The sequence below is a fragment of the Chiloscyllium plagiosum genome, unplaced genomic scaffold (genome assembly GCF_037043375.1).
Source record: "Chiloscyllium plagiosum isolate Xiang-an unplaced genomic scaffold, Cpla_swu_hap1 HiC_scaffold_37, whole genome shotgun sequence".
Taxonomy (NCBI): Eukaryota; Metazoa; Chordata; class Chondrichthyes; order Orectolobiformes; family Hemiscylliidae; genus Chiloscyllium; species Chiloscyllium plagiosum.
Window position 1 is genome coordinate 32,258,541 of NW_028270175.1, and position 21,494 is coordinate 32,280,034.

Sequence of the window (21,494 nt, forward strand, 5' to 3'; positions counted from 1 at the left end):
TTCCAGCTATTAATCTGGTAAACTGTCTCTTTCTAATTTGCGTCCTTCCTTCAACAAGGTGACAGAGTAGATGTGGATTCACCAGTGCCCTGAATAACTGAAGCATAACATCGATAGTTAGGGGGACAGATAGGAGGTTCTGTGGTGATGAGAGAGACCCACGGTTGGTGTGTTGCCTCCTGGGTGCCAGCGTCCATGATGTCTCTGATCATGTTTTTGGGATCCTTCGGGGGGAGGGAGAGCAGCCCCAAATTGTGGTCCACATTGGCACCAACGACATAGGTCGGAAGAGAGATGGGGACTTGAGGCAGAAATTCAGGGAGTTAGGATGGAAGCTTAGAGCTAGGACAACAGAGTTGTTTTCTCTGGTTTGCTGCCCGTGCCACGTGCTAGTGAGTTGAGGAATAGGGAGAGAAAGGAGTTGAACACGTGGGTACAGGGATGGTGCAGGAGGGAGGGTTTCAGGTTTTTGAATAATTGGAGCTCTTTCTGGGGTAGGTGGGACCTCTACAAGCAGGATGGTCTTCACCTAAACCAGAGGGGTACCAATATCCTGGGGGGGAAATTCGCTAAAGCTATTAAGGTGGATTTAAACTAATACAGCAGGGGATGGGAACCAAAATTGTAGGGCAGGTACAGAAAAGGATGAGACAGGTACAAATCAAGTATCTGACACTGGCAAGCGAGAACCTGTTTTGAAGTGTGTGTACTTCAACGCGAGGAGCATCCGAAATAAAGTGGGTGAACTGGCTGCGTGGGTTGGTACCTGGGACTTCGATGTTGTGGCCATTACAGAGACATGGATAGAGCAGGAACAGGAATGGCTGTTGCAGGTTTCGGGATTCAGATGTTTCAGTAAGAACAGAGAAGATGGTAAAAGAGGGGGAGGTGTGGCATTGTTGATCAGGGACAATATTACAGTTGTAGAAAGGATGTTTGGGGACTCGTTAACTGAGGTAGTATGGGCTGAGGTTAAAAACAGGAAAGGAGAAGTCACCATGCTGGGAGTTCCCTATAGGTCTCCGAATAGTCCCATAGATGTAGAGGAAAGCTTAGCAAAGATAATTCTCTATAGGAGTGAGAGAGGCAGGATAGTTGTCATGGGGGACTTCAACTATCCAAATATTGACTGGGATCACTACAGTACGAGTACTATAGATGGGTCAGTTTTTGTCCAGTGTGTGCAGGAGGGTTTCCTGACTCAGTATGTAGACAGGCCTACAAGGGGCGAAGCCACTTTAGATTTAGTACTGGGTAACGAGCCTGGCCAGGTGTTAGATCTGGAAGTAGGTGAGCACTTTGGAGACAGTGATCACAATTCTGTCAGGTTTACTTTAGTGATGGAAAGGGATAGGTGTACTCCACCGAGCAAGAGTTACAGCTGGGGGAAGGGAAATTACGATGCAATTAGGAAAGATTTAGGAAGCATAGAATGGGGAAGGAAACTGCAGGGGGTGAGCACATTAAAAATGTGGAGCTTATTCAAGGAAAAGCTCCTGTGTGTCCTAAATAAGTGTGTACCTATCAGGCAGTGAGCCGTGGTTTACTAAGGAAGTGGAATCCCTGGTCAAGAAGAAGAAGAAGGCTTATGTTAGGACAAAATGTGAAAACTCAGTTAGGACGCTTGAGGGTTTCAAGGAAGTCAGGAAAGACCTAAAAAGAGAGCTCAGAAGAGCCAGGAGGAGACATGAGAAATTGTTGGTGGATAGGATCAGTGTTAAGGCTTTCCATAGGTATGTCAGGAATAAAAGACTGACGAGAGTTAAATTAGGACCAATCAAGGATAATAGTGGGACGTTGTGTGTGGAATCAGAGGAGATAGAGGAAGCACTAAATAAATATTTTTTGACAGTGTTCATTATAGAAAATGAAAATATTGGCGAGGAAGATACAGAGATACTTGCATCTAGACTAGAAGAGATTGAGGTTCACAAGGAAGAGGTATTAGAAATACTGCAGAGTGTGAAAATAGACAAGTCCCCTGGGCCTGATGGGATCTATCCTAGGATCCTCTGGGAAGCAAGGGAAGAGACTGCCGAGCCTTTGGCATTGATCTTCAAATCATCATTGTCTACAGGGATAGTGCCTGAGGACTGGAGGATAGCAAATGTGGTTCCCTTGTTCAAAAAGGGCAGTAGAGACAACCCTGGTAATTACAGACCAGTGACTCTCACTTCAGTTGTTGGTAAAGTGTTGGAAAAGGTTATAAGAGATAGGATTTATAACCATCTAGTAAAGAATAATCTGATCAGGGACAGTCAGCACGGTTTTGTGAGGGGTAGGTCATGCCTAATGAATCCTATTGAGTTTTTTGACAAAGTGACCAAACAGGTAGATGAGAGTAAACCGATTGATGTGGTGTATATGGATTGGAGCAAGGTGTTCGATAAGGTTCCCCACAGTAGGCTATTGTACAAACTGCAGAGGAATGGGATTGTGGGAGACATAGCAGTTTGGATCAGTAATTGGCTTGCTGAAAGAAAACAGAGGGTTATAGTTGATGGAACATGTTCATCTTGGTGTCCAGTCACTAGCGGCGTACCGCAAGGGTCGGTGTTGGGTCCACTGCTGTTCGTCATTTTTATAAATGACCTGGATGAGGGCTTAGAAGGGCGGGTTAGTAAATTTGCGGATGACACTAAGGTCGGTGGAGTTGTGGATAGTGACGAAGGATGTAGTAGGTTGCAGAGAGACATAGATAGGATGCAGAGCTGGACTGAGAGGTGGCAAATGGAGTTTAATGTGGACAAGTATGAGGTGATTCACTTTGGCCGGAGTAATCGGAATGCAAAGTACTGGGCTAATGGTAAAATTCTTGGGAGTGCAGATGAGCAGAGAGATCTCGGTGTCCATGTACACAGATCCCTGAAAGTTGCCACCCAGATTGACAGGGTTGTTAAGAAGGCATACAGTGTTTTGGCCTTTATTAATAGAGGGATTGAGCTCCGGAACCAGGAGGTTATGCTGCAGCTGTACAAAACTCTGGGACAGCCACACTTGGAGTATTGTGTACAGTTCTGGTCACCGCATTATAAGGAGGATGTGGAAGCTTTGGAAAGGGTGCAAAGGAGATTTACTAGGATGTTGCCTGGTATGGAAGGAATGTCTTATGAGGAAAGGCTGAGAGCCTTGAGGCTGTTCTCGTTAGAGAGAAGAAGGATGAGAGGTGACTTAATAGAGACATACAAGATAATCAGAGGGTTAGATAGGGTGGACAGGGAGAGCCTTTTTCCAAGTATGGGGACAGCAAACACGAGGGGGCACAACTTTAAAGTGAGGGGAGATAGGTATAAGACAGATGTCAGAGGTAGTTTCTTTACTTAGAGAGTAAGTGAGGACTGCAGATGCTGGAGATCAGAGCTGAAAATGTGTTGCTGGAAAAGCGCAGCAGGTCAGGCAGCATCCAAGGAGCAGGAGAATAGATGTTTTGGGCATGAGCCCTTCTTCAGGAATGAGGAAAGTGTGTCCAGCAGGATAAGATAAAATGTAGGGAGGAGGGACTTGGGGGAGGGGCGTTGGAAATGAGATAGGTGGAAGGAGGTCAAGGTGAGGGTGATAGGCCGGAGTGGGGTGGGGACGGAGAGGTCAGGAAGAAGATTGCAGGTTAGGAAGGCGGTGCTGAGTTCGAGGGATTTGACTGAGACAAGGTGGGGAGAGGGGAAATGAGAAAACTGGAGAAATCTGAGTTCATCCCTTGTGGTTGGAGGGTTCCTACGTGGAAGATGAGGCGCTCTTCCTCCAACCGTCGTGTTGCTATGGTCTGGTGATGGAGGAGTCCAAGGACCTGCATGTCCTTGGTGGAGTAGGAGGGGGAGTTGAAGTGTTGAGCCACAGGGTGGTTGGGTTGGTTGGTGTGGATGTCCCAGAGGTGTTCTCTGAAACGTCCCGCAAGTAGGCGGCCTGTCTCCCCAATATAGAGGAGGCCACATCGGGTGCAGCGAATGCAGTAAATGATGTGTGTGGAGGTGCAGGTGAATTTGTGGCGAATATGGAAGGATTCCTTGGGCCTTGGAGGGAAGTAAGGGGGGAGGTGTGGGCGCATGTTTTGCATTTCTTGCGGTTGCTGGGGAAGGTGCCGGGAGTGGAGGTTGGGTTGGTGGGGGGTGTGGACCTGACGAGGGAGTCATGGAGGGAGTGGTCTTTTCGGAATGCTGATAGGGGAGGGGAGGGAAATATATCCCTGGTGGTGGGGTCTGTTTGGTGTTAGCGGAAATGACGGCGGATGATACGCTGTATATGGAGGTTGGTGGGGTGGTAGGTGAGGACCAGTGGGGTTCTGTTCTGGTGGCGGTTGGAGGGGCGGGGCTCAAGGGCGGAAGAGCGGGAAGTGGAGGAGATGCGGTGGAGAGCATCGTCGATCACATCTGGGGGGAAATTGCGGTCTTTGAAGAGGGAGGCCATCTGGGTTGTACGGTATTGGAACTCGTCCTCCTGGGAGCAGATGCAGCGGAGACGAAGGAATTGGGAATTACTACTCAGAGAGTAGTAATGCTTTGCCTGCATCGGTAGTAGATTCGCCAATTTTAAGTGCATTTAAGTTGTCATTGGACAGGCAAATGGACGTACATGGAATAGTGTCGGTGGGATGGGCTTCAGATTAGTATGACAGGGCAGCACAACATCGAGGGCCAAAGGGCCTGTACTGCGCTGTAATGTTCTAGAACATAGAACATAGAACATAGAAAAGTACAGCGCAGTACAGGCCCTTTGGCCCTCGATGTTGCGCCGATCCAAGCCCACCTAACCTACACTAGCCCACTATCCTCCATATGCCTATCCAATGCCCGTTTAAATGCCCATAAAGAGGGAGAGTCCACCACTGCTACTGGCAGGGCATTCCATGAACTCACAACTCGCTGAGTAAAGAATCTACCCCTGACATCTGTCCTATACCTACCACCCCTTAATTTAAAGCTATGCCCCCTTGTAATAGCTGACTCCATACGTGGAAAAAGGTTCTCATGGTCAACCCTATATAAACCCCTAATCATCTTGTACACCTCTATCAAGTCACCCCGAAACCTCCTTTTCTCCAATGAAAACAGCCCCAAGTGCCTCAGCCTTTCCTCATACGATCTTCCTACCATACCAGGCAACATCCTGGTAAACCTCCTCTGCACCCGTTCCAGTGCCTCCACATCCTTCCTATAGTATGGCGACCAAAACTGCACACAATACTCCAGATGCGGTCACACCAGAGTCTTATACAACTGCAACATGACCTCAAGGCTCCGGAACTCAATTCCTCTACCAATAAAAGCCAGTACGCCATATGCCTTCTTCACCGCACTATTCATCTGGGTGGCAACTTTCAGAGATCTGTGAACATGGACACCAAGATCCCTCTGCTCATCCACACTACCAAGTATCCGACCATTAGCCCAGTACCCCATCTTTTTGTTACTCTTACCAAAGTTAATCACCTCACACTTACCTACATTGAACTCCATTTGCCACCTTTCTGCCCAGCTCTGCAACTTATCTATATCCCGTTGTAACCTGACACATCCTTCCTCACTGTCAACAACTCCACCGACTTTCGTATCATCCGCAAACTTGCTCACCAAACCTTCTAACCCCTCCTCCAGGTCATTTATAAAAATGACAAACAGCAATGGTCCCAAAACAGATCCTTGTGGAACACCGCTAGTAACTGCACTCCAAGATGAACCTTTACCATCAACTACTACCCTTTATCTTCTTCCAGCCAGCCAATTCCTAATCCAAACCTCCAACTCACCCTCAATGCCATACCTCCGTATGTTTTGCAATAGCCTACCATGGGGAACCTTATCAAACGCCTTACTAAAATCCATATACACCACATCTACCGCTTTACCCTCGTCTACCTCCTTAGTCACCTTCTCAAAGAATTCAATAAGGTTTGTGAGGCACGACCTGCCCTTCACAAAACCATGCTGACTATCCTTGATCACATTATTCCTATCCAGATGTTCATAAATCCTATCCCTTATAATTCTCTCTAAGACTTTGCCCACAACAGAAGTGAGACTCACCGGCCTATAGTTACTAGGGTTATCCCTACTCCCCTTCTTGAACAAGGGAACCACATTTGCTAGACTCCAGTCTTCCGGCACTATTCCTGTAGACAATGAGGACACAAAAATCAAGGCCAATGGCTCTGCAATCTCCTCCCTTGCTTTCCAGAGAATCCTAGGATAAATGCCATCAGGCCCAGGGGACTTATCTATTTTCACCCTTTCCAGAATTTCCAACAGCTCTTCCCTACATACCTCAAAGCCGTCCATTCTAATTAATTGTGACTAATATTCACATCGGCAACAATGTCCTGTTCCTGAGTGAATACTGACGAAAAGTATTCATTCAGTGTCTCCCCAAACTCTTCAGCCTCCACACGCAAATTCCCACTACTATCCTTGACTGGACCTATTCCTACCCTAGTCATTCTTTTATTCCTGACATACCTATAGAAAGCCTTAGGGTTTTCCCTAATCCTTTCAACTAAGGACTTTTCATGTCCCCTCCTTGCTGCTCTTAGCTCTCTCTTCAGAACCTTCCTGGCTACCTTATAACTCTCAATCGCCCCAATTGAACCTTCACGCCTCATCTTTACATAGGCCGCCCTCTTCCATTTAACAAGGGATTCCAATTCCTTATTAAACCACGGCTCCCTCACACGACCCTTTCCTCCCTCCCTGACAGGTACATACTTATCAAGGACACTCAATAGTTATTCCTTGAACAAGCTCCACTTATCAATTGTGCCCATGCCTTGAAGCCTACTTTTCCAAGCCACGCATCCTAAGTCGTGCCTCACTGCATCATAATTTCCCTACCCCCAGCTATAACTCTTGCCCTGCAGTGCACACTTATCCCTCTCCATCACTAGAGTAAAAGTCACCGAATTGTGGTCACTGTCCCCAAAGTGCTCACCTACCCCCAATTCTAACACCTGACCTGGTTCGTTACCCAGAACCAAATCTAGTATGGCCTCACCTCTTGTTGGCCTGTCTACATATTGTGTCAGGAAACACTCCTGCACACATTGGACAAACACCGACCCATCGAATGAACTCGAGCTATAGCTTTCCCAGTCAATATCTGGAAAGTTCAAGTCCCCCATAACCTATTACTTTCACTCTTCTCCTGAATCATCCTCGCAATCCTTTCTTCTACGTCTCTAGGACTATTAGGAGGCCTGTAAAAAACTCCTAACAGGGTGACCTCATCTTTCCTATTCCTAACCTCCGCCCAAACTACCTCAGATGGCGAGTGTTCATCCATCGTCCTTTCCACCGCTGTAATACTATCTTTGACAAGCAATGCCACACCTCCCCCTCTTTTACCCCCACCTCTGACCCTACTAAAACACTTAAACCCTGGAACCTGCAACAGCCAATCCTGTCCCTACCCATGTCTCCGTAATAGCCACAACATCGAAGTCCCAGGTACCAACCCACGCTGCAAGTTCACCTACCTTATTTCGTATACTTCTTGCATTGAAGTATACACACTTCAAGCCACTTTCCTGTTTACAGGCACCCTCCTTTGAGATTGATGCCATGTTCCTATCCTCCCTACACTCCAGGTCCTGCACCCTAAAACTACAGTCTAGGTTCCCATGCCCCTGCAGAGTTAGTTTAAACCCCCCCCCCCAAGGATACTGGTGCCCCTCAGGTTCAGGTGTAGACCATCCTGTTTGTAGAGGTCCCACTTTCCCCAGAAAGAACCCCAGGTGTCCAGATACCGGAATCCCTCCCTCCTGCACCATCCCTGTAGCCACGCATTTAACTGTTCTCTCTCCCTATTCCTCGACTCTCTATCACGTGGCATGGGTAACAAACCAGAGACAACAACTCTGTTTGTTCTAACTCTGAGCTTAGCTCCCTGAAAGCCTGCCTAACCTAGCTCCCTGAAAGCCTGCCTAACATCCTCAGCCCTCCTCCTACCTATGTCATTGGTGCCAATGTGGACCACGACTTCGGGCTGCTCCCCCTCCCCCTTAAGGACCCGGAAAACACGATCAGAGACGTCACGTACCCTTGTACCTGGGAGGCAACATACCAAACGTGAGTCTCTCTCGCCCCCACAGAACTGCCTATCTGTGCCCCGAACTATCGAGTCCCCAATAACTATTGCTCTGCTCTTCTCCACCCTTCCATTCTGAGCAACGGGGACAGGCTCCGTGCCAGAGGCCTGAACCCCATTGCTTACCCCTGGTAAGTCGTCCCCCCCATAAGTATCCAAAATGCTATGCTTGTTCTTGAGGGGAACGGCTGCAGAGGGTCCCTGCACTGGCTGCTTCCTCCCAGTCCCCCTCACTGTCACCCATCTGCCTGCAATCTTTGGAGTTACTATTTCCCTAAAGCTCTGATCTATGACCCCCTCTGCCTCCCGAGTGATCCTAAGTTCATCCAACTCGAGCTCCAGTTCTCTAACACGGTCTTGGAGGAGCTGGAGATGGGTGCACATCCTGCAAGTGTAATCAGCAGGGACGTCCATGGCATCCCTCACCTCAAACATGTTGCAAGAGGAACATTGCACTGCCTTCACGGCCATCCCTCTAAAAGTAACCTTTAAAAAAATAACTAGGTCTAAAGAATAGAACAAGCAAAATGCAGCACTTGCCTACTTACCACAACGGGTCTTATTATTAGGTTAGAGGAGGAGGGCGGGTGGGAGGCACTACCTCTGTAGTGCCTCGGGTTCCTCTCCTGCGTGCTTTTATAGAAAAAAAAACCTACCCAGGTAAGCTTGCGCTACACCAGCTTCCGGCTGCCTATGTTCTATATCCATACTTTTGTATTCAATTCCTCTCGCAGTAAATAATATTCCAGATTACTTGTTATACCTGCATACTAACCTACAATTCAATTGCTGGGACATCCAGATCCCTTTGCATTTCAGAGCTCTTGCAACAATCTCTCACCATTTCGATAACATTTTGAAAATTCTTTCTGCTGAAATGGACAATTTCATATTTTCTACATTATATTCTATTTGCCCACTCATTTAACCTATCTATATTACTCTGTAGCTTCGTATGTCTTCTTCGTACCTTAGTTTTCAATCTAACTTTGTGTCGTCATCAAATTCAGACACTGTACTTGCCATCCCTTCATCCAAGTCATTTATATAATTTGTAAACAGTTGATGCCCAAGCACTGACCCCTGCAGTACAGCACTCACCTTGCCAAGCAGAAAAAGATCCATTTATATTCAAGCTCTGTTTCCTGTTAGCAAGGGGTGACATGGTGGCTCAGTGATTAGCACTGCTGCCTCACAGTGCCAGGGACCCAGTTTCCAGCCTCAGGTGACTGTCTGTGTGGAGTTTGCACATTGACTGTGTGGGTTTCCTTCGGTGCTCTGGTTTCCTCCCACAATCCAAAGATGTGCAGGTTAGGTGAATTGACCACGCTAAATTGCCCATGGTGTTCAGAGATGTGTAGGTTGGGTGCATTAGTCAGGGGTAAATGGTAGGGGAATGGGTCTGGGTAGGTTAGTCTTCAGAGGGTCGGTGTGGACTTGTTGGGCTGAAGGGCCTGTTTACACACTGTAGGAATTCTAATTCTGTGATTGCCAATATGCCAACCTGTACACCATAAGATTTTATTTCCTGCAATAACCTTTGACGTGGCACTTTATCAAATGCCTTCTGGAATCCTAAGGACAGTATGCCCATTGGTTCCACTTTATCCACAGCATATGTTACTTCTTCAAAGAGCTCCAACAGATTGGTTGGACATGCTTTACGTTTCACAAATCCATGTTGACTCAGCCTGATTAGATTGAAGTTAGTTATAACTTCTACAATGACAGATCCTAATGTTTACTCTTTGAGAAATGTTGTTAACTGGCCTGCTTTCTGTCTTCCTTTCTTCATATTTGATTAAAGGAGTTGCATTTATTACCTTCCTCAAATCCAAGGCAAGGAGTTGTTACTGAAAGCCAGGCCTGCCTTTGTGTCTGATCCCTTTGCTCCCCTCATGTCTGGTTGTTTGATGGATAGAACCAAATTCTAATGTTTGTTTGTTTTCTTCACGTGCCACTGTACAGAACCAAACTGCTTTAGTGACTATGTATGTTTTTTATGTATAAAGTATATATATTTGAAATAAATAAAAGGTGATCCATTCCCACAGCACCCATCCTGCCCTCACCCTCCACCTGAGTCTGGGTCTTGGGACATTGTTCCTAGTGCTGCTGCCTCAATAGAAGGTAGCCTTTGATTGGCTGGCAGCTCTTCTGGGTGAGATCATAGAATCCCTACAATGTGGAAACAGGCCATTTGACCCAACAAGTCCACACCGACCCTCCAAAGAGCGTCCCACCCAGATCCACTCTCCCACCCTATTACTCTACATTTCCCCTGAATAATGTACCTAGCCTACACATCCCTGAACACTATGGGCAATTTAGCTAACCTGGATATCTTTGGACTGTGAGAGGAAACCGGAGAACCTGGAGGAAACCCACGCATCCACGGGGAGAATGTGCAAACTCCACACAGACAGTCACCCAAGGCTGGAATCAAACCCAGGTCCCAGGTGCTGTGAGGCAGCAGTGCTAACCACTGAGCCACCATACCTCCCAATCCATCTTTAAGATTCCGAACCCACTAAGGGCCTGATTACATGAAAGTCCTAAAGCTGGTTAGCAAAGTCCCTGAGGGCTCTTAACCTGAGTCAGGCCTCTTCCAAAAAACTGAGTTGGGCTAGGGGGCGAGGGTGAGACTGGATGGGTTCCTCTCCCTAAATCCTGTGCTTAGAATGCTTGGAAGGAAAATCAGTGAAATTGGTGAATGAGACAAACAGATCAGACTCATTCTGTATGCTTCCAAACAGAGATCCAGCAGGAACAGGATGTTCATTTACAAATATTGTCCTTTCTTTCCTGGTTTTCCCCACTGGGGGAGATTGTGGAGTACACAGTGTGGGAATTGATAACCTCAACCTGCTATTTTCCATCCACCTGGACATTTCATTTTGATAAAGGGACTGGCGGATTGCAGGAATTCAGGGAAGTGCATTAAAGATGATTCCTGCACTGAAATCAGGTGTTTAATTGTGAGAGAAAAGTTTGCAGACTGATTTGAAATACAATGGCTAAGATGACCATGAAACGTCAGTGATGCAGTTATTAAAAAGGCTACTGTAAGTGCAGAATCATGTGGAATGAATATAAAATTAGCAAGCTTTAAGTGAAGTAAGAGAGCAAAGGAAATATCCTACCCCAGTGCAATAATGAAAGTGTGGAGCCAACTCAGAGGCTGGGATTTTCTGAACAGTATGCCTTTCTTGAAGTCAATTTGCATGAGGCTTTTTTCCAGTTTTGATTACAGCTTAATTATTACAGCTTAATGCCGGGACTAAATCGAGAGGTTTATTGCTCTTTCAGGTTCACTGCCCATCAGTTGTTAAGGCTCAAAAAGCTAAGAGCTCTCATCGCCAGAGAATATTGAGCTGCTTCAATAAATAAATATTCATTCAATCATACAGAACTTGAGTATTGCTTAGAAAAATCACTCTTTTTGAAGTTTTTCATCTTGCACTCAGGACAATTTGCAAGAATACCAATTTCAGGTGAAAACCAACATTTAAACTATGTGAGAGGAGAGTGCTGATTGGTTGCATACAGCTGGTGAATTCTCCATGGCAACACCTGTACAATAAGAATCCATTTGCCAACTCATCAGCATTCTCCTCTCATACAATAGTAATGTTGGTTTTTCCTTAAAATTGAGATTCTTGTGAGTAGTCCTGATAAGTGCAAGATGGGAAGCTTTGACAACATGTGTCTTTTTTGCAGCAATACTCAAAAAACATTACAGAAATAGAGGTGGTTCATTTCTGGGGGAAACCACTTCATAAAGTTACCATACTCAATCAATAGAATTCATAGATATTTGATAAAAATCAAAAGAACTGCGGATGCTGTAAATCAGAAATAAAAATAGAAATTGCTGGAAAAGGTCAGCAGGACTGGCAGTATCTGTGGAGAGAAATCAGAGTTAACATTTCTGATCCAGTGACCTTCCTCAGAACTGATGGTAGCTAGGAAAATGTCAGGTTATATACAGAAAGTAGGGTTGGGGTGGGGATAAGGAGTAAATGATAGATTAGGATAGAAGCCAAAGAGAGGGAAGATTTGGCTAGGAGGGTAAAAAGCTTTAATGGAGACTGTTGGATGTTGCCAGGGTGGGAGGATTTGAGCTATAGGGAGATGCTGAACAGGCTGGGGCTGTTTTCCCTGGAGCGTCGGAGGCTGAGGGGTGACCTTGTAGAGGTTTACAAAATTATGAGGGGCGTGGATAGGATAAATAGCCAAAGTCTTTTCCCTGGGGTCAGGGAGTCCAGAACTAGAGGGCACAAGTTTAGGGTGAGAGGGGAAAGATATAAAAGAGACCTAAGGGGCAACTTTTTCACGCAGAGGGTGCTTTGTCTATGGAATGAGCTGCCAGAGGAAGTGGTGGAGGCTGGTACAATTGCAACATTTAAGAGGCACTTGGATGGGTATATGAATAGGAAGGGTTTGGAGGGATATGGGCTGGGTGCTGGCAGGTGGGACTAGATTAGTTTGGGATATCTGTTCGGCATGGACAGGTTGGACCGAAGGGTCTGTTTGCATGCTGTACATCTCTATGACTCTATGTTAATGCCTTACAGTGGTTTGCGTGTATGAACAGACTATACAATAACAAGGCCTGGTGTTTTAGGGTTGGGGTAAGGACATGAGAGAGGTCAAGCCCTAAAACCGTTGAACATGATATAAAGTCCAGAAGGCTGCAGGGTCTCTGAGTGGAAAATGAGGTCGTGTTCTTCGATTTTGCTGGAGCACTGCAGCAAGCCTGTGACAGAGATGTTGGCCAGGGAACAGGGTGGGGTGTTGAAGTGGCAGGCAACTGGAAGCTCAGGATCTTTTTGATTAAAATATGTTTTTCACCAACACAGATCTAATATTTCTGATGTAGTATTGAGCTATACTTTGTTTTATAAGGCTCCTGTTAATAGTAGGTGAAAGTGAGGACTGCAGATGCTGGAGATCAGAGTCAAGATTAGAGTGGTGCTGGAAAAGCACAGCAGATCAGGCAGCATCCGAGGAAAATCGACATTTTGGGCAAAAGCCCTTCATCAGGAATAGCAATAGTACTGTATAATGTAAATTGTTCCTGTTGTTACTGCTGGGTCATAGATTCACCTCGCCGCTGTTCAAACTGCAAATGAGTTAGATGATTGAGTGCAGACTCAAGGCTACCAACTTACCCACATGCCAGGCAACTAGCGTTCCACTCTGGGTGAACGAAAATCTTAGCAGCATTTATAGTCTCTTCTGAACCTTCATGCACATCCCTGTCATATTCCCCCAGCACCGCACGATAGGACCGGCCTGACCTTCGAAGATAAAATGCGATATTAGCATGGTGTAGAGAAACTCGCAATAATGATATTGGGGTACAGCATCAGAACTATGGGGGTGGTGGAGATCTACAGCCAATTTCCCAATCCTCCAGGCGTATGGAAGACAGAAATACCCTCGTAGGCTTAGGCAACGTTGTTGGTCATAACTGCTGTGAAATTTACATGAACTTATTGCCTGTTCTTTGAAACAGTGAATCATCCTGGAAAAGTGTCTCCTGTAAAACTCTGGGCAGTAGGATGTTGCACAATGATAAGACACCTTCAGTGGGAACAGTGGGAACAGTGCTTTGCATATGCTTCTCACTCAGAGTAGGCACTCACTGGATGCAATGCCCTGCTGTCACAACCCAGTTCCTGTCAATCAGGCTTCCTCCACAAGTGTGAGAATAATATGATCCACGGTCCACTTCCAAGGAGATCTACCAATAAATCACAGAACATTATTCCCAAGAGAATGAGGGAGAGGGGAAGACAGCAGATTCACACAAGTCAGGTATCATTACATACATCAGTCCCACAGGGGCCCGATTCATTATCAAACAGCCAGGTCCATTTGAGGTCACAATGGAGAAAGTTCTGTTTGATCCCTGCTTTTTCCTGTTACTCTACACATCCTAACATGGTACATGAAAGGAGTAAAGGTCAAAAAACCCTATGAGGATTCAGAAACCTGGGCCTCCCGACTGATATTAATTTCCATATTGATCCCGAACCTAAAGTGCGTTTTTGTTCTGATTTGCCGTTATCTCTTCATGTCCACTTATCCACCGCCCCCACCCTGGCACTCTGCACACCCCACGTTGATCGGCTTTCTCCTTCTTCTGCTTATGCAAACACTTGGCTCCTTCACCCAAGGGATCATTCTCCATGGTGAGAGGTGGTGAGCATCGAGGCTGTTTGATTGTGAAGGGCATTGTCAGCACTCACATTTACAGCATCTGTAATGTAGTCAGTTTTCCCTCGGGCTTCACAGTCAATCACAATTTGACACAGAGTCATGTGGAATTTTACCAGGAGGCAACTCCTGGTGCCTTTTTGCATTTGCCATCTCTACCAGTGTAAGGTACTGTGTTAGGCTCTTTTTAAGTAGTTCCCTACCAACAACCTTCCTTAGTCTTAGGCCTACATCATGGTGAGTGTTAGTGGAGTCAGTAGTCGGGGGCGGGGTTGGAGGGGAGTGGGGATAGATTTAAGGTGAGAAGTGGAATGCTAAGAGGAGATTTGAGGAGAATGGTTTTCACTCAGATGAATGTGGGAGTCTAGAGCTCGTTGCCCGAAAGTATGGTTGAATCAGAAACTCTCGTAATGTTTAAGAATATAGAAACACACTTGCATTGCCATAGCCTCCAGGACTTTGTGTCAAAAGCTGGAAACTGGCATTAGTGCAGTCAGATCTTTGTTGACCAACACAGATACGATGGGCTAAATGGTCTGTTTTGGTGTGTAATCATCTTTGTATCTGTGAAGGTACACCACTGTGGAGTATCTGGAAAAGAGGCACTATTGGTAGATAACAAAAAGGTTTCTTACATGAGAGCAATAAGTACAATTACATTTTTAGATTAGATTACAGTGTGGAAACAGGCCCTTCGGCCCAACAAGTCCACACCGACCCGCCGAAGCGAAACCCACCCATACCCCTACATTTACCCCTTACCTAGCACTACGGGCAATTTAGTATGGCCAATTCACCTGACCCTGCACATCTTTGTGATGTGGGAGGAAACCGGAGCACCCGGAGGAAACCCACGCAGACACGGGGAGAACATGCAAACTCCACACAGTCAGTTGCCTGAGGCGGGAATTGAACCCGGGTCTCTGGCGCTGTGAGGCAGCAGTGCTAACCACTGTGCCACCGTGCCGCCCACTAGACCTTACTGAGCTGGTTACATCAGATCCCTCTGAAATCTACAGTCTCCAATCATAGATTTTGCAAAACATCATTACAATGGGTGGAGCCAATGAAATATGAAAATTAACTCCTTCGGAACCATTACCTTGCATAACAGTAAGGAGAGCAGCAGCGATAGGTTTGGAAGCCAAGCAGCAGCTAAAACAAGAGTATGAATGACAACATGGAAGCAATCTTAAATTCCAACATCAAACCTGAACTTTGCTGTTTGGGTATGCTTTCTTTGAACCTGCTGAGGTTGTGAAAGGGCTTTTATAAAGGCAGATCCTTATTTATTTCCTTTAAACCTCTGCTCAGCTAAAACAGATGCATTTTCGAGGAGTATTTTCCAAAGTAGAGATTGACAGCAACAACCCTGGGCAATTCAGATCCCCTTCCTTATTTAGGGACAAGAAGGTCATTTATGTAACTTCTGCTGCTACTCCAGCTGAGATTAACTAACTCATCAGAGGCAAGGCACTGAGCTCAAGATCTCTTGACTGAGCATCCTATCTAGCAAGAAGGTGTGGGAAAGCTGAGAGTATTCCTTTCCTGCCTGCCACAATGTTTCATCTGTAACTTACCTGCCAGGGCCAGCTGTAAGGTCTTGCATCAATTCCATTTACAACCCTTGTCATATAAGGCGGGTAGCTGGGATTTCCACAGGCATGGGCTGAAAGACAAGTATTAGTTCCATTCACACCACTATCTGCAGTATGGAGCATTCTTATCTTGAAGGCTGGTAATTAGATCTTAAAGAAAGTTGGATGACAGGTAAAATTCAGAAGCTATGCCAAGCTTATCTCTACTATAGGATAAAAGGGACAGACTCAGTTGGGTTGATAGGGAAATTTGTGAGTGATCTCTATTGCTCTGGGAATAGACTTTAAAAAACAGTTGTCTCTCATTCCAGGAGCCACGTAGACAATAGTTTTTTTTATTGTTACACCTTCTGAACAATTAACTGAAGATGGCACAAAAACCTTTGTTGTCTGTATTTATCCTACAATCTCTTTAGCATTTGTTTGCAGTATATAAAACAACTGTGAATGTGTATTTCATCTCCATTGTAATTCAAGTATGAAATCAAATGATGTTGTCCCTTGTGTCATACTGAACTATTCAGTTTGTCCTTTGATTTCTGTCCTGAAGGATTCCTGAAGAAGGGCCTGTGCCCGAAACGTCGAATCTCCTGTTCCCTGGATGCTGCCTGACCTGCTGTGCTGTTCCAGCAATAAAGTTTCAACTTTGATCTCCAGCATCTGCAGACCTCACTTTCTCCTTTGATTTCACTTCCCACCATTTCTTTTGCAGCGATGTGTATCTGGCATTTGGCAAGTGGTGAATGGAGATAGTTTGGCTGGGCAATCTACTGGGGATTACAACATTGGGATGCTTTTAGCTTGGACAGAGGTGCAACATTATTTTCCTGTGCATGTCTGCAGCTGACTGTAGAGGTATCATTTCCAGAAAACTGCAAATATAAACATCAGCTACCTTTTGCCATCTTTGTCATGATCAGCTTTGACATGAGTTTTGCAACAGGCTGGTTCCTTCTCTCATCAGTGAAGTTATACCACAGGAAAATGCATTGTTTAAAGGAAGCACAGGTATACATTGGAAGCATTTCTCAAACGTTTTTTGTATTAGCATATCCACAACGTGGGTAGTATTTTTGAACACCCACAAATATTCCAAAACGAGGTGAATAGCAATGAGGTGCAGGATACAGCTTTCCCTGCTCTGCTGCAAAGCTCTGTCCCAGTCTGAGGTAGGAGAGAAACACATTCTAAAGAAGACCCCACAATAAGTGTGACATGACCCAATCCCATACCCATTGCCCTATGGTGTCATTGAGCAAGAACGCCAATCGCAGCTAAATTATGCTCTGTTTGTTGTTGAGGAAAATTTCCGTATTTCTGCTTAAATTACAAACTTAGAACATTTCTGATCAATTAGGCCCAACAACACTTCACACATTAGGCAACTCACCACCAACCACAAGCAGAAGGACGAGAAGGGCTTCCATCTTGTTTCTTAGGCACTGATGAAATAAATCAACAACAGGCATTTTATATCAACTCCTGCACAAGGTCAATCATTACCTTTCCAGAATATTAAATTATTCTTTAAAAATACTTAAGCACACCCTATCATTCTAAACATTGATGCTGACTCTGTAGATATGTGTCAAGGTTACAGTATTTTTGTTTACTCTATAAAATCTGAGGAACAAATTTATTTGACTCACTCACTGTGGAACACTGAGCTAGGTGTTGGCAGCAAGTAAAATATCTGCCACATTGCATTTGAATGGCCCAATGAATATCTTAAAAGTCAATATTCATTACAGTGCCATAAGTATTGGATTAATTTAAAACATATTAGTCAGCATGGATTGGTTGGGATGAAGGGTGTGATGCTGGAAAAGTACAACAGGTCAGGCAGCATCCGAGGAGCAGGAGAATCGACGTTTCAGGCAAAAGCCCTTCATCTGGAAAGATTACTGATGAAGAGCTTTTGCTCAAAATGTTGATTCCCCTGCTCTTCGGATGCTGCCTGACCTACTGTGCTTTTCCAGCACCACAATCTCGATTCTGATCTCCAGTATCTGCACTCCTCACTTTCGCCTAGTTGGGCTGAAGAGTCTGTTTCTTTACTGTATGACTCTATGACTATGTCAAGTTAAAAAAGCTGACTTTTCCTTCACGTTTTTTATTCCATCTTTCTAAAGCTTTCTAAAGGCAGCATCATTCTGCCGTTTACATCTCCTCTAAGTTTCATTACACTTGCCACATTATCGCTCCTCTTGACTGTACACCACCAACTTTTTGTCAATAAGCTCTCCTGTTTTCTGCCTGATCACATCTTTCCCTTCACTCATTTTCCATCCTGCCCCATTTCACTTGCATATAACCTATTACATTTCAAATTTTTCACAGCACGGATGAAATGGCAATGACCCTGACTGACCTGTTGAGTATTTATAGCATTTTTGTGAATATTGTGTGCTGCAGCTAACTTGAAATTGACAGTGTTTCAGTCCAGTCTTCTTTTCTCTTTAAAAGTTATCCTTGAAAGTCGATGTTGTGAAACTTAACAGACTTCAGAAAATATTTACAAGGATGTTGCCAGGGCTGGTGGGTTTGAGCTATAGGGAGAGGCTGAATAGGCTGGGGCTGTTTTCCCTGGAGTGTTGGAGGTTGAGAGGTGATCTTATGGAAGATTATAAAATCCAGAGAGGCATGGATAAACTGAATCGTCAAGGTCTTTTCCCTGGGGAAGGGGAGTCCAAAATGAGAGGGCATAGGTTGAATGTGAGAGGAGAAACATTCAAAAGGGACCTAAGGGCAACTTTTTCTCACAGAGGGTGGTACGGGTATGGAATGAGCTGCCAGAAGAACCGGTGGAGGCTGGTACAATTGCAACATTTAAAAGGCATCTGGATGGGTATATGAATAGGAAGGGTTTGGAGGGATATGGGCCAAATTCTGGCAAATGGGTCTAGATCACTTTAGGATATCTGGTTGGCATGGATGAGTGGACGGAAGGGTCTGTTTCCATGCTGTACAGCTGTATCACTCCAATAGGCACAGATTGTCTTTTAGCGCAAGCTTTAGATTAGCATTGTCTGAACATGAGGTCAGACAATGAGTATCAGCTGATTTTTTGATTGCAGAGAATTTCTTATTCCTCTGAATGTTTGGTCATTTGATGAAAACGAGTAAATAGGAGCTTGAGTTAGCATTCAACCTGAGAGATGACATTTTTGACAGTATAGTGCTGACTTGCTACGTCAGTCTAGATTATGCACTCAAGTCTTAGATCAGGATTTGATTCCACCATTTTCTGATCTGGAATCACATTCAGCTAAAATTCTGGGTAATTGAGAATTAAAAGTTCACAGTGAGAGACAAGTTTGAACGTTCCCTCTAATCTTTTTCTGTCCCAAGTTTGTATCATGTTTAGCTGGGGGAAAGTAACTCTTATCTAAAGTATACAAGGAAATCAAATAAAAGTGCAGAAAAGCCTCAACGTTCTCACAGAAAGAGAAAAACGTGGGATGGAAAGTAACAGGAGACATCTGTGTCCGAGTGACTTAACCAAAACAAATAATGCCGTTGCCAATTACTTTAATTTATCTGACGCACATACAAAGGACTGACAGCTGTCAGAAAAGAGGATTGACAGTCACAGTTATGTGGATAAATCTGTTTGGCTCACATGGCATTCAGGAAAGATCTCGGCCTTCTGGATGGATGGAGGATTCCATGGTTGGATCACCATACATGGAACCAATGAGCCAGACCTGACCTTAATCAAGTCAACCTTGCAGTTTGCACATTTGAAATTGAATAATCGAAAGAAAATAATGGGGGAAGAGTTTGCACATTAAGGAGTGCGTGGCCTTAGGCAAAAGTGAGGAGAGTAATGTCAGCAAAAATATCAGTGTGGGAACAGTTCATCAATTTAAGTTCCTGCATCCCTCCAGAACCAACTTTCCATTTTAATTACTCCAAGTGTTTCACTCACACAGTACAATGTAGTGCTAACTGAAGGTAAGGACTTCTTAGCACAGCTACCAGAAAGGAGTATGCTGTGCTTACAATTCAGTTGCTGGTTTATCATTTCGAAAAGCTGGTTAACCTCTAGATGTTTCCTGGTGTACCTTATCGCCCTGGGAAGTTCACTTCACATGGAGGAAGTTTTTGCTGGCATCATGTTGTTTATGACAGAAATTGTTTGGCTGCAGTTATGGCTGGTTTCCTTCAGGGCTGGAGAATAATGCAGAGCAGCAAGGAAGGCACTCCCAGGACAGGAGCTACGATCAGCAGAAGGAGGTAAAAGGCACAGCACAGGAGGCCATATGCAGAGCAAGTATTCAGTGAGTACCGTTATTCAGCAGTAATGCACAAGGTGTCTTTGCTTCAACCAAGGAGCCCATCACCAAGACATTCAACTTGCTGTAGTGATAACACAAACTTCACACCAGGGTTAGGCCTCAGTTTGTCAAGGCTCACTGTGCAGGTACACTTACTAAACTAAGTTAGAGTTAGTATGGGAAATGCAGTAAGCAGACATGCACAGCAAGACCCAGCAAGAAATTAGGAAGCTAAATGCCACTTTGACCTTTATTGAAAGGAGAGGAGTATAGAAATAAAGTGTACTTGCCAAAATCATACAGAGCTTTATTGCGACAACTCCTGGAACATTGTGCGCAGTTTTGACCTCCATTTTTAAAGAAGGACGTTCTTGCATTGGAGATGGTAAAGTGCAGTCACTAGATTGTATGTTGCAATGAGAGAGTTGTAATATGATGAGAGAGACTGAGCAAACTGGGCCCATAGTCTCCGGAGTTTTGAAGTGATTTCAGTGAAACGTGTACAAGATCCTGCCAGATGGCAAGCTATCTCTCCGGTAATAATCAGATTTTCATTTTAGTGTGGGGAGAGGTGGGTGTTCATAAGAATAGGGCGTACCATCAAGGGAGAGCATTTGGAACTAGCTACTTGTGTGGAGGCCAGGTGTTTAAGCCAACCTTGGTGCTTTGGGGTATTAAAACCAACAAAACAAAACAGGCTTCCACCCACATTCCTCACACCCCATCAACCCCCACACACTCCCTATGCCCCAAACATGCAAGGGTTGCCAGAATTAATCAATGAAATGCTGACTATTGTATAGACTCTGGAATGATTTGTGTGGATTGGAAGGAAGCAAAAATCATCCCAGTATTTAATGATGGAATGGGAACAAAAACAGGAAAGTACAGAACCGATAGTGTTTTATTAATAGTAGGAAAAGTGCTAGAATCTACTTTAGAAGAAAGGATAAGTAGACACCTGATTGATTATGATCTAATTGGGAATAGCCAGCATTGGACTGCAAATGGGAAATTATGGTTGATGAACTTTCTTTGAGTTATTTTGAAGATGTTACTAACAAAACTGACAAAGGCGAGCCAATGGATGTAATAAATATAGGTCCAAGATGACAGGAATTCTTTTTACCTCAACTCTCTCAATGTTAGCCCACAAGCTTCTGTCAGCAAGCAAAGTGAGATATCAAGGACTGTCATTTTCTTTAACAAATCAATAATTCAAAGGTCACAAGATTTAAAGTAGTTTACGGTTTAACCAGTTCAAGCAGTTTTACAGTTTGATATTGTCAATGAATTTGAGGGCTCCCTTGGCAATTTGAAT

At 44.8% G+C, this 21,494-nt stretch overlaps 1 protein-coding gene across 1 annotated transcript in view; it reads right to left on the reverse strand.

The window, feature by feature from the left end:
* LOC122540215 (proproteinase E-like) overlaps positions 1–17,336 on the reverse strand; it is a 31,475-nt gene extending 14,139 nt beyond the window's left edge. Inside the window, exons 1-4 of the mRNA XM_043675601.2 lie at positions 17,284–17,336; positions 15,876–15,964; positions 13,722–13,819; positions 13,245–13,373 (exon numbers count right to left, since the gene is read on the reverse strand). Coding sequence (XP_043531536.2) covers positions 13,245–13,373; positions 13,722–13,819; positions 15,876–15,964; positions 17,284–17,320 — 353 coding nt within the window. The 5' untranslated portion in view covers positions 17,321–17,336. The remainder of the gene's footprint in view (positions 1–13,244; positions 13,374–13,721; positions 13,820–15,875; positions 15,965–17,283) is intronic.
* Positions 17,337–21,494: the final 4,158 nt, after the last annotated feature.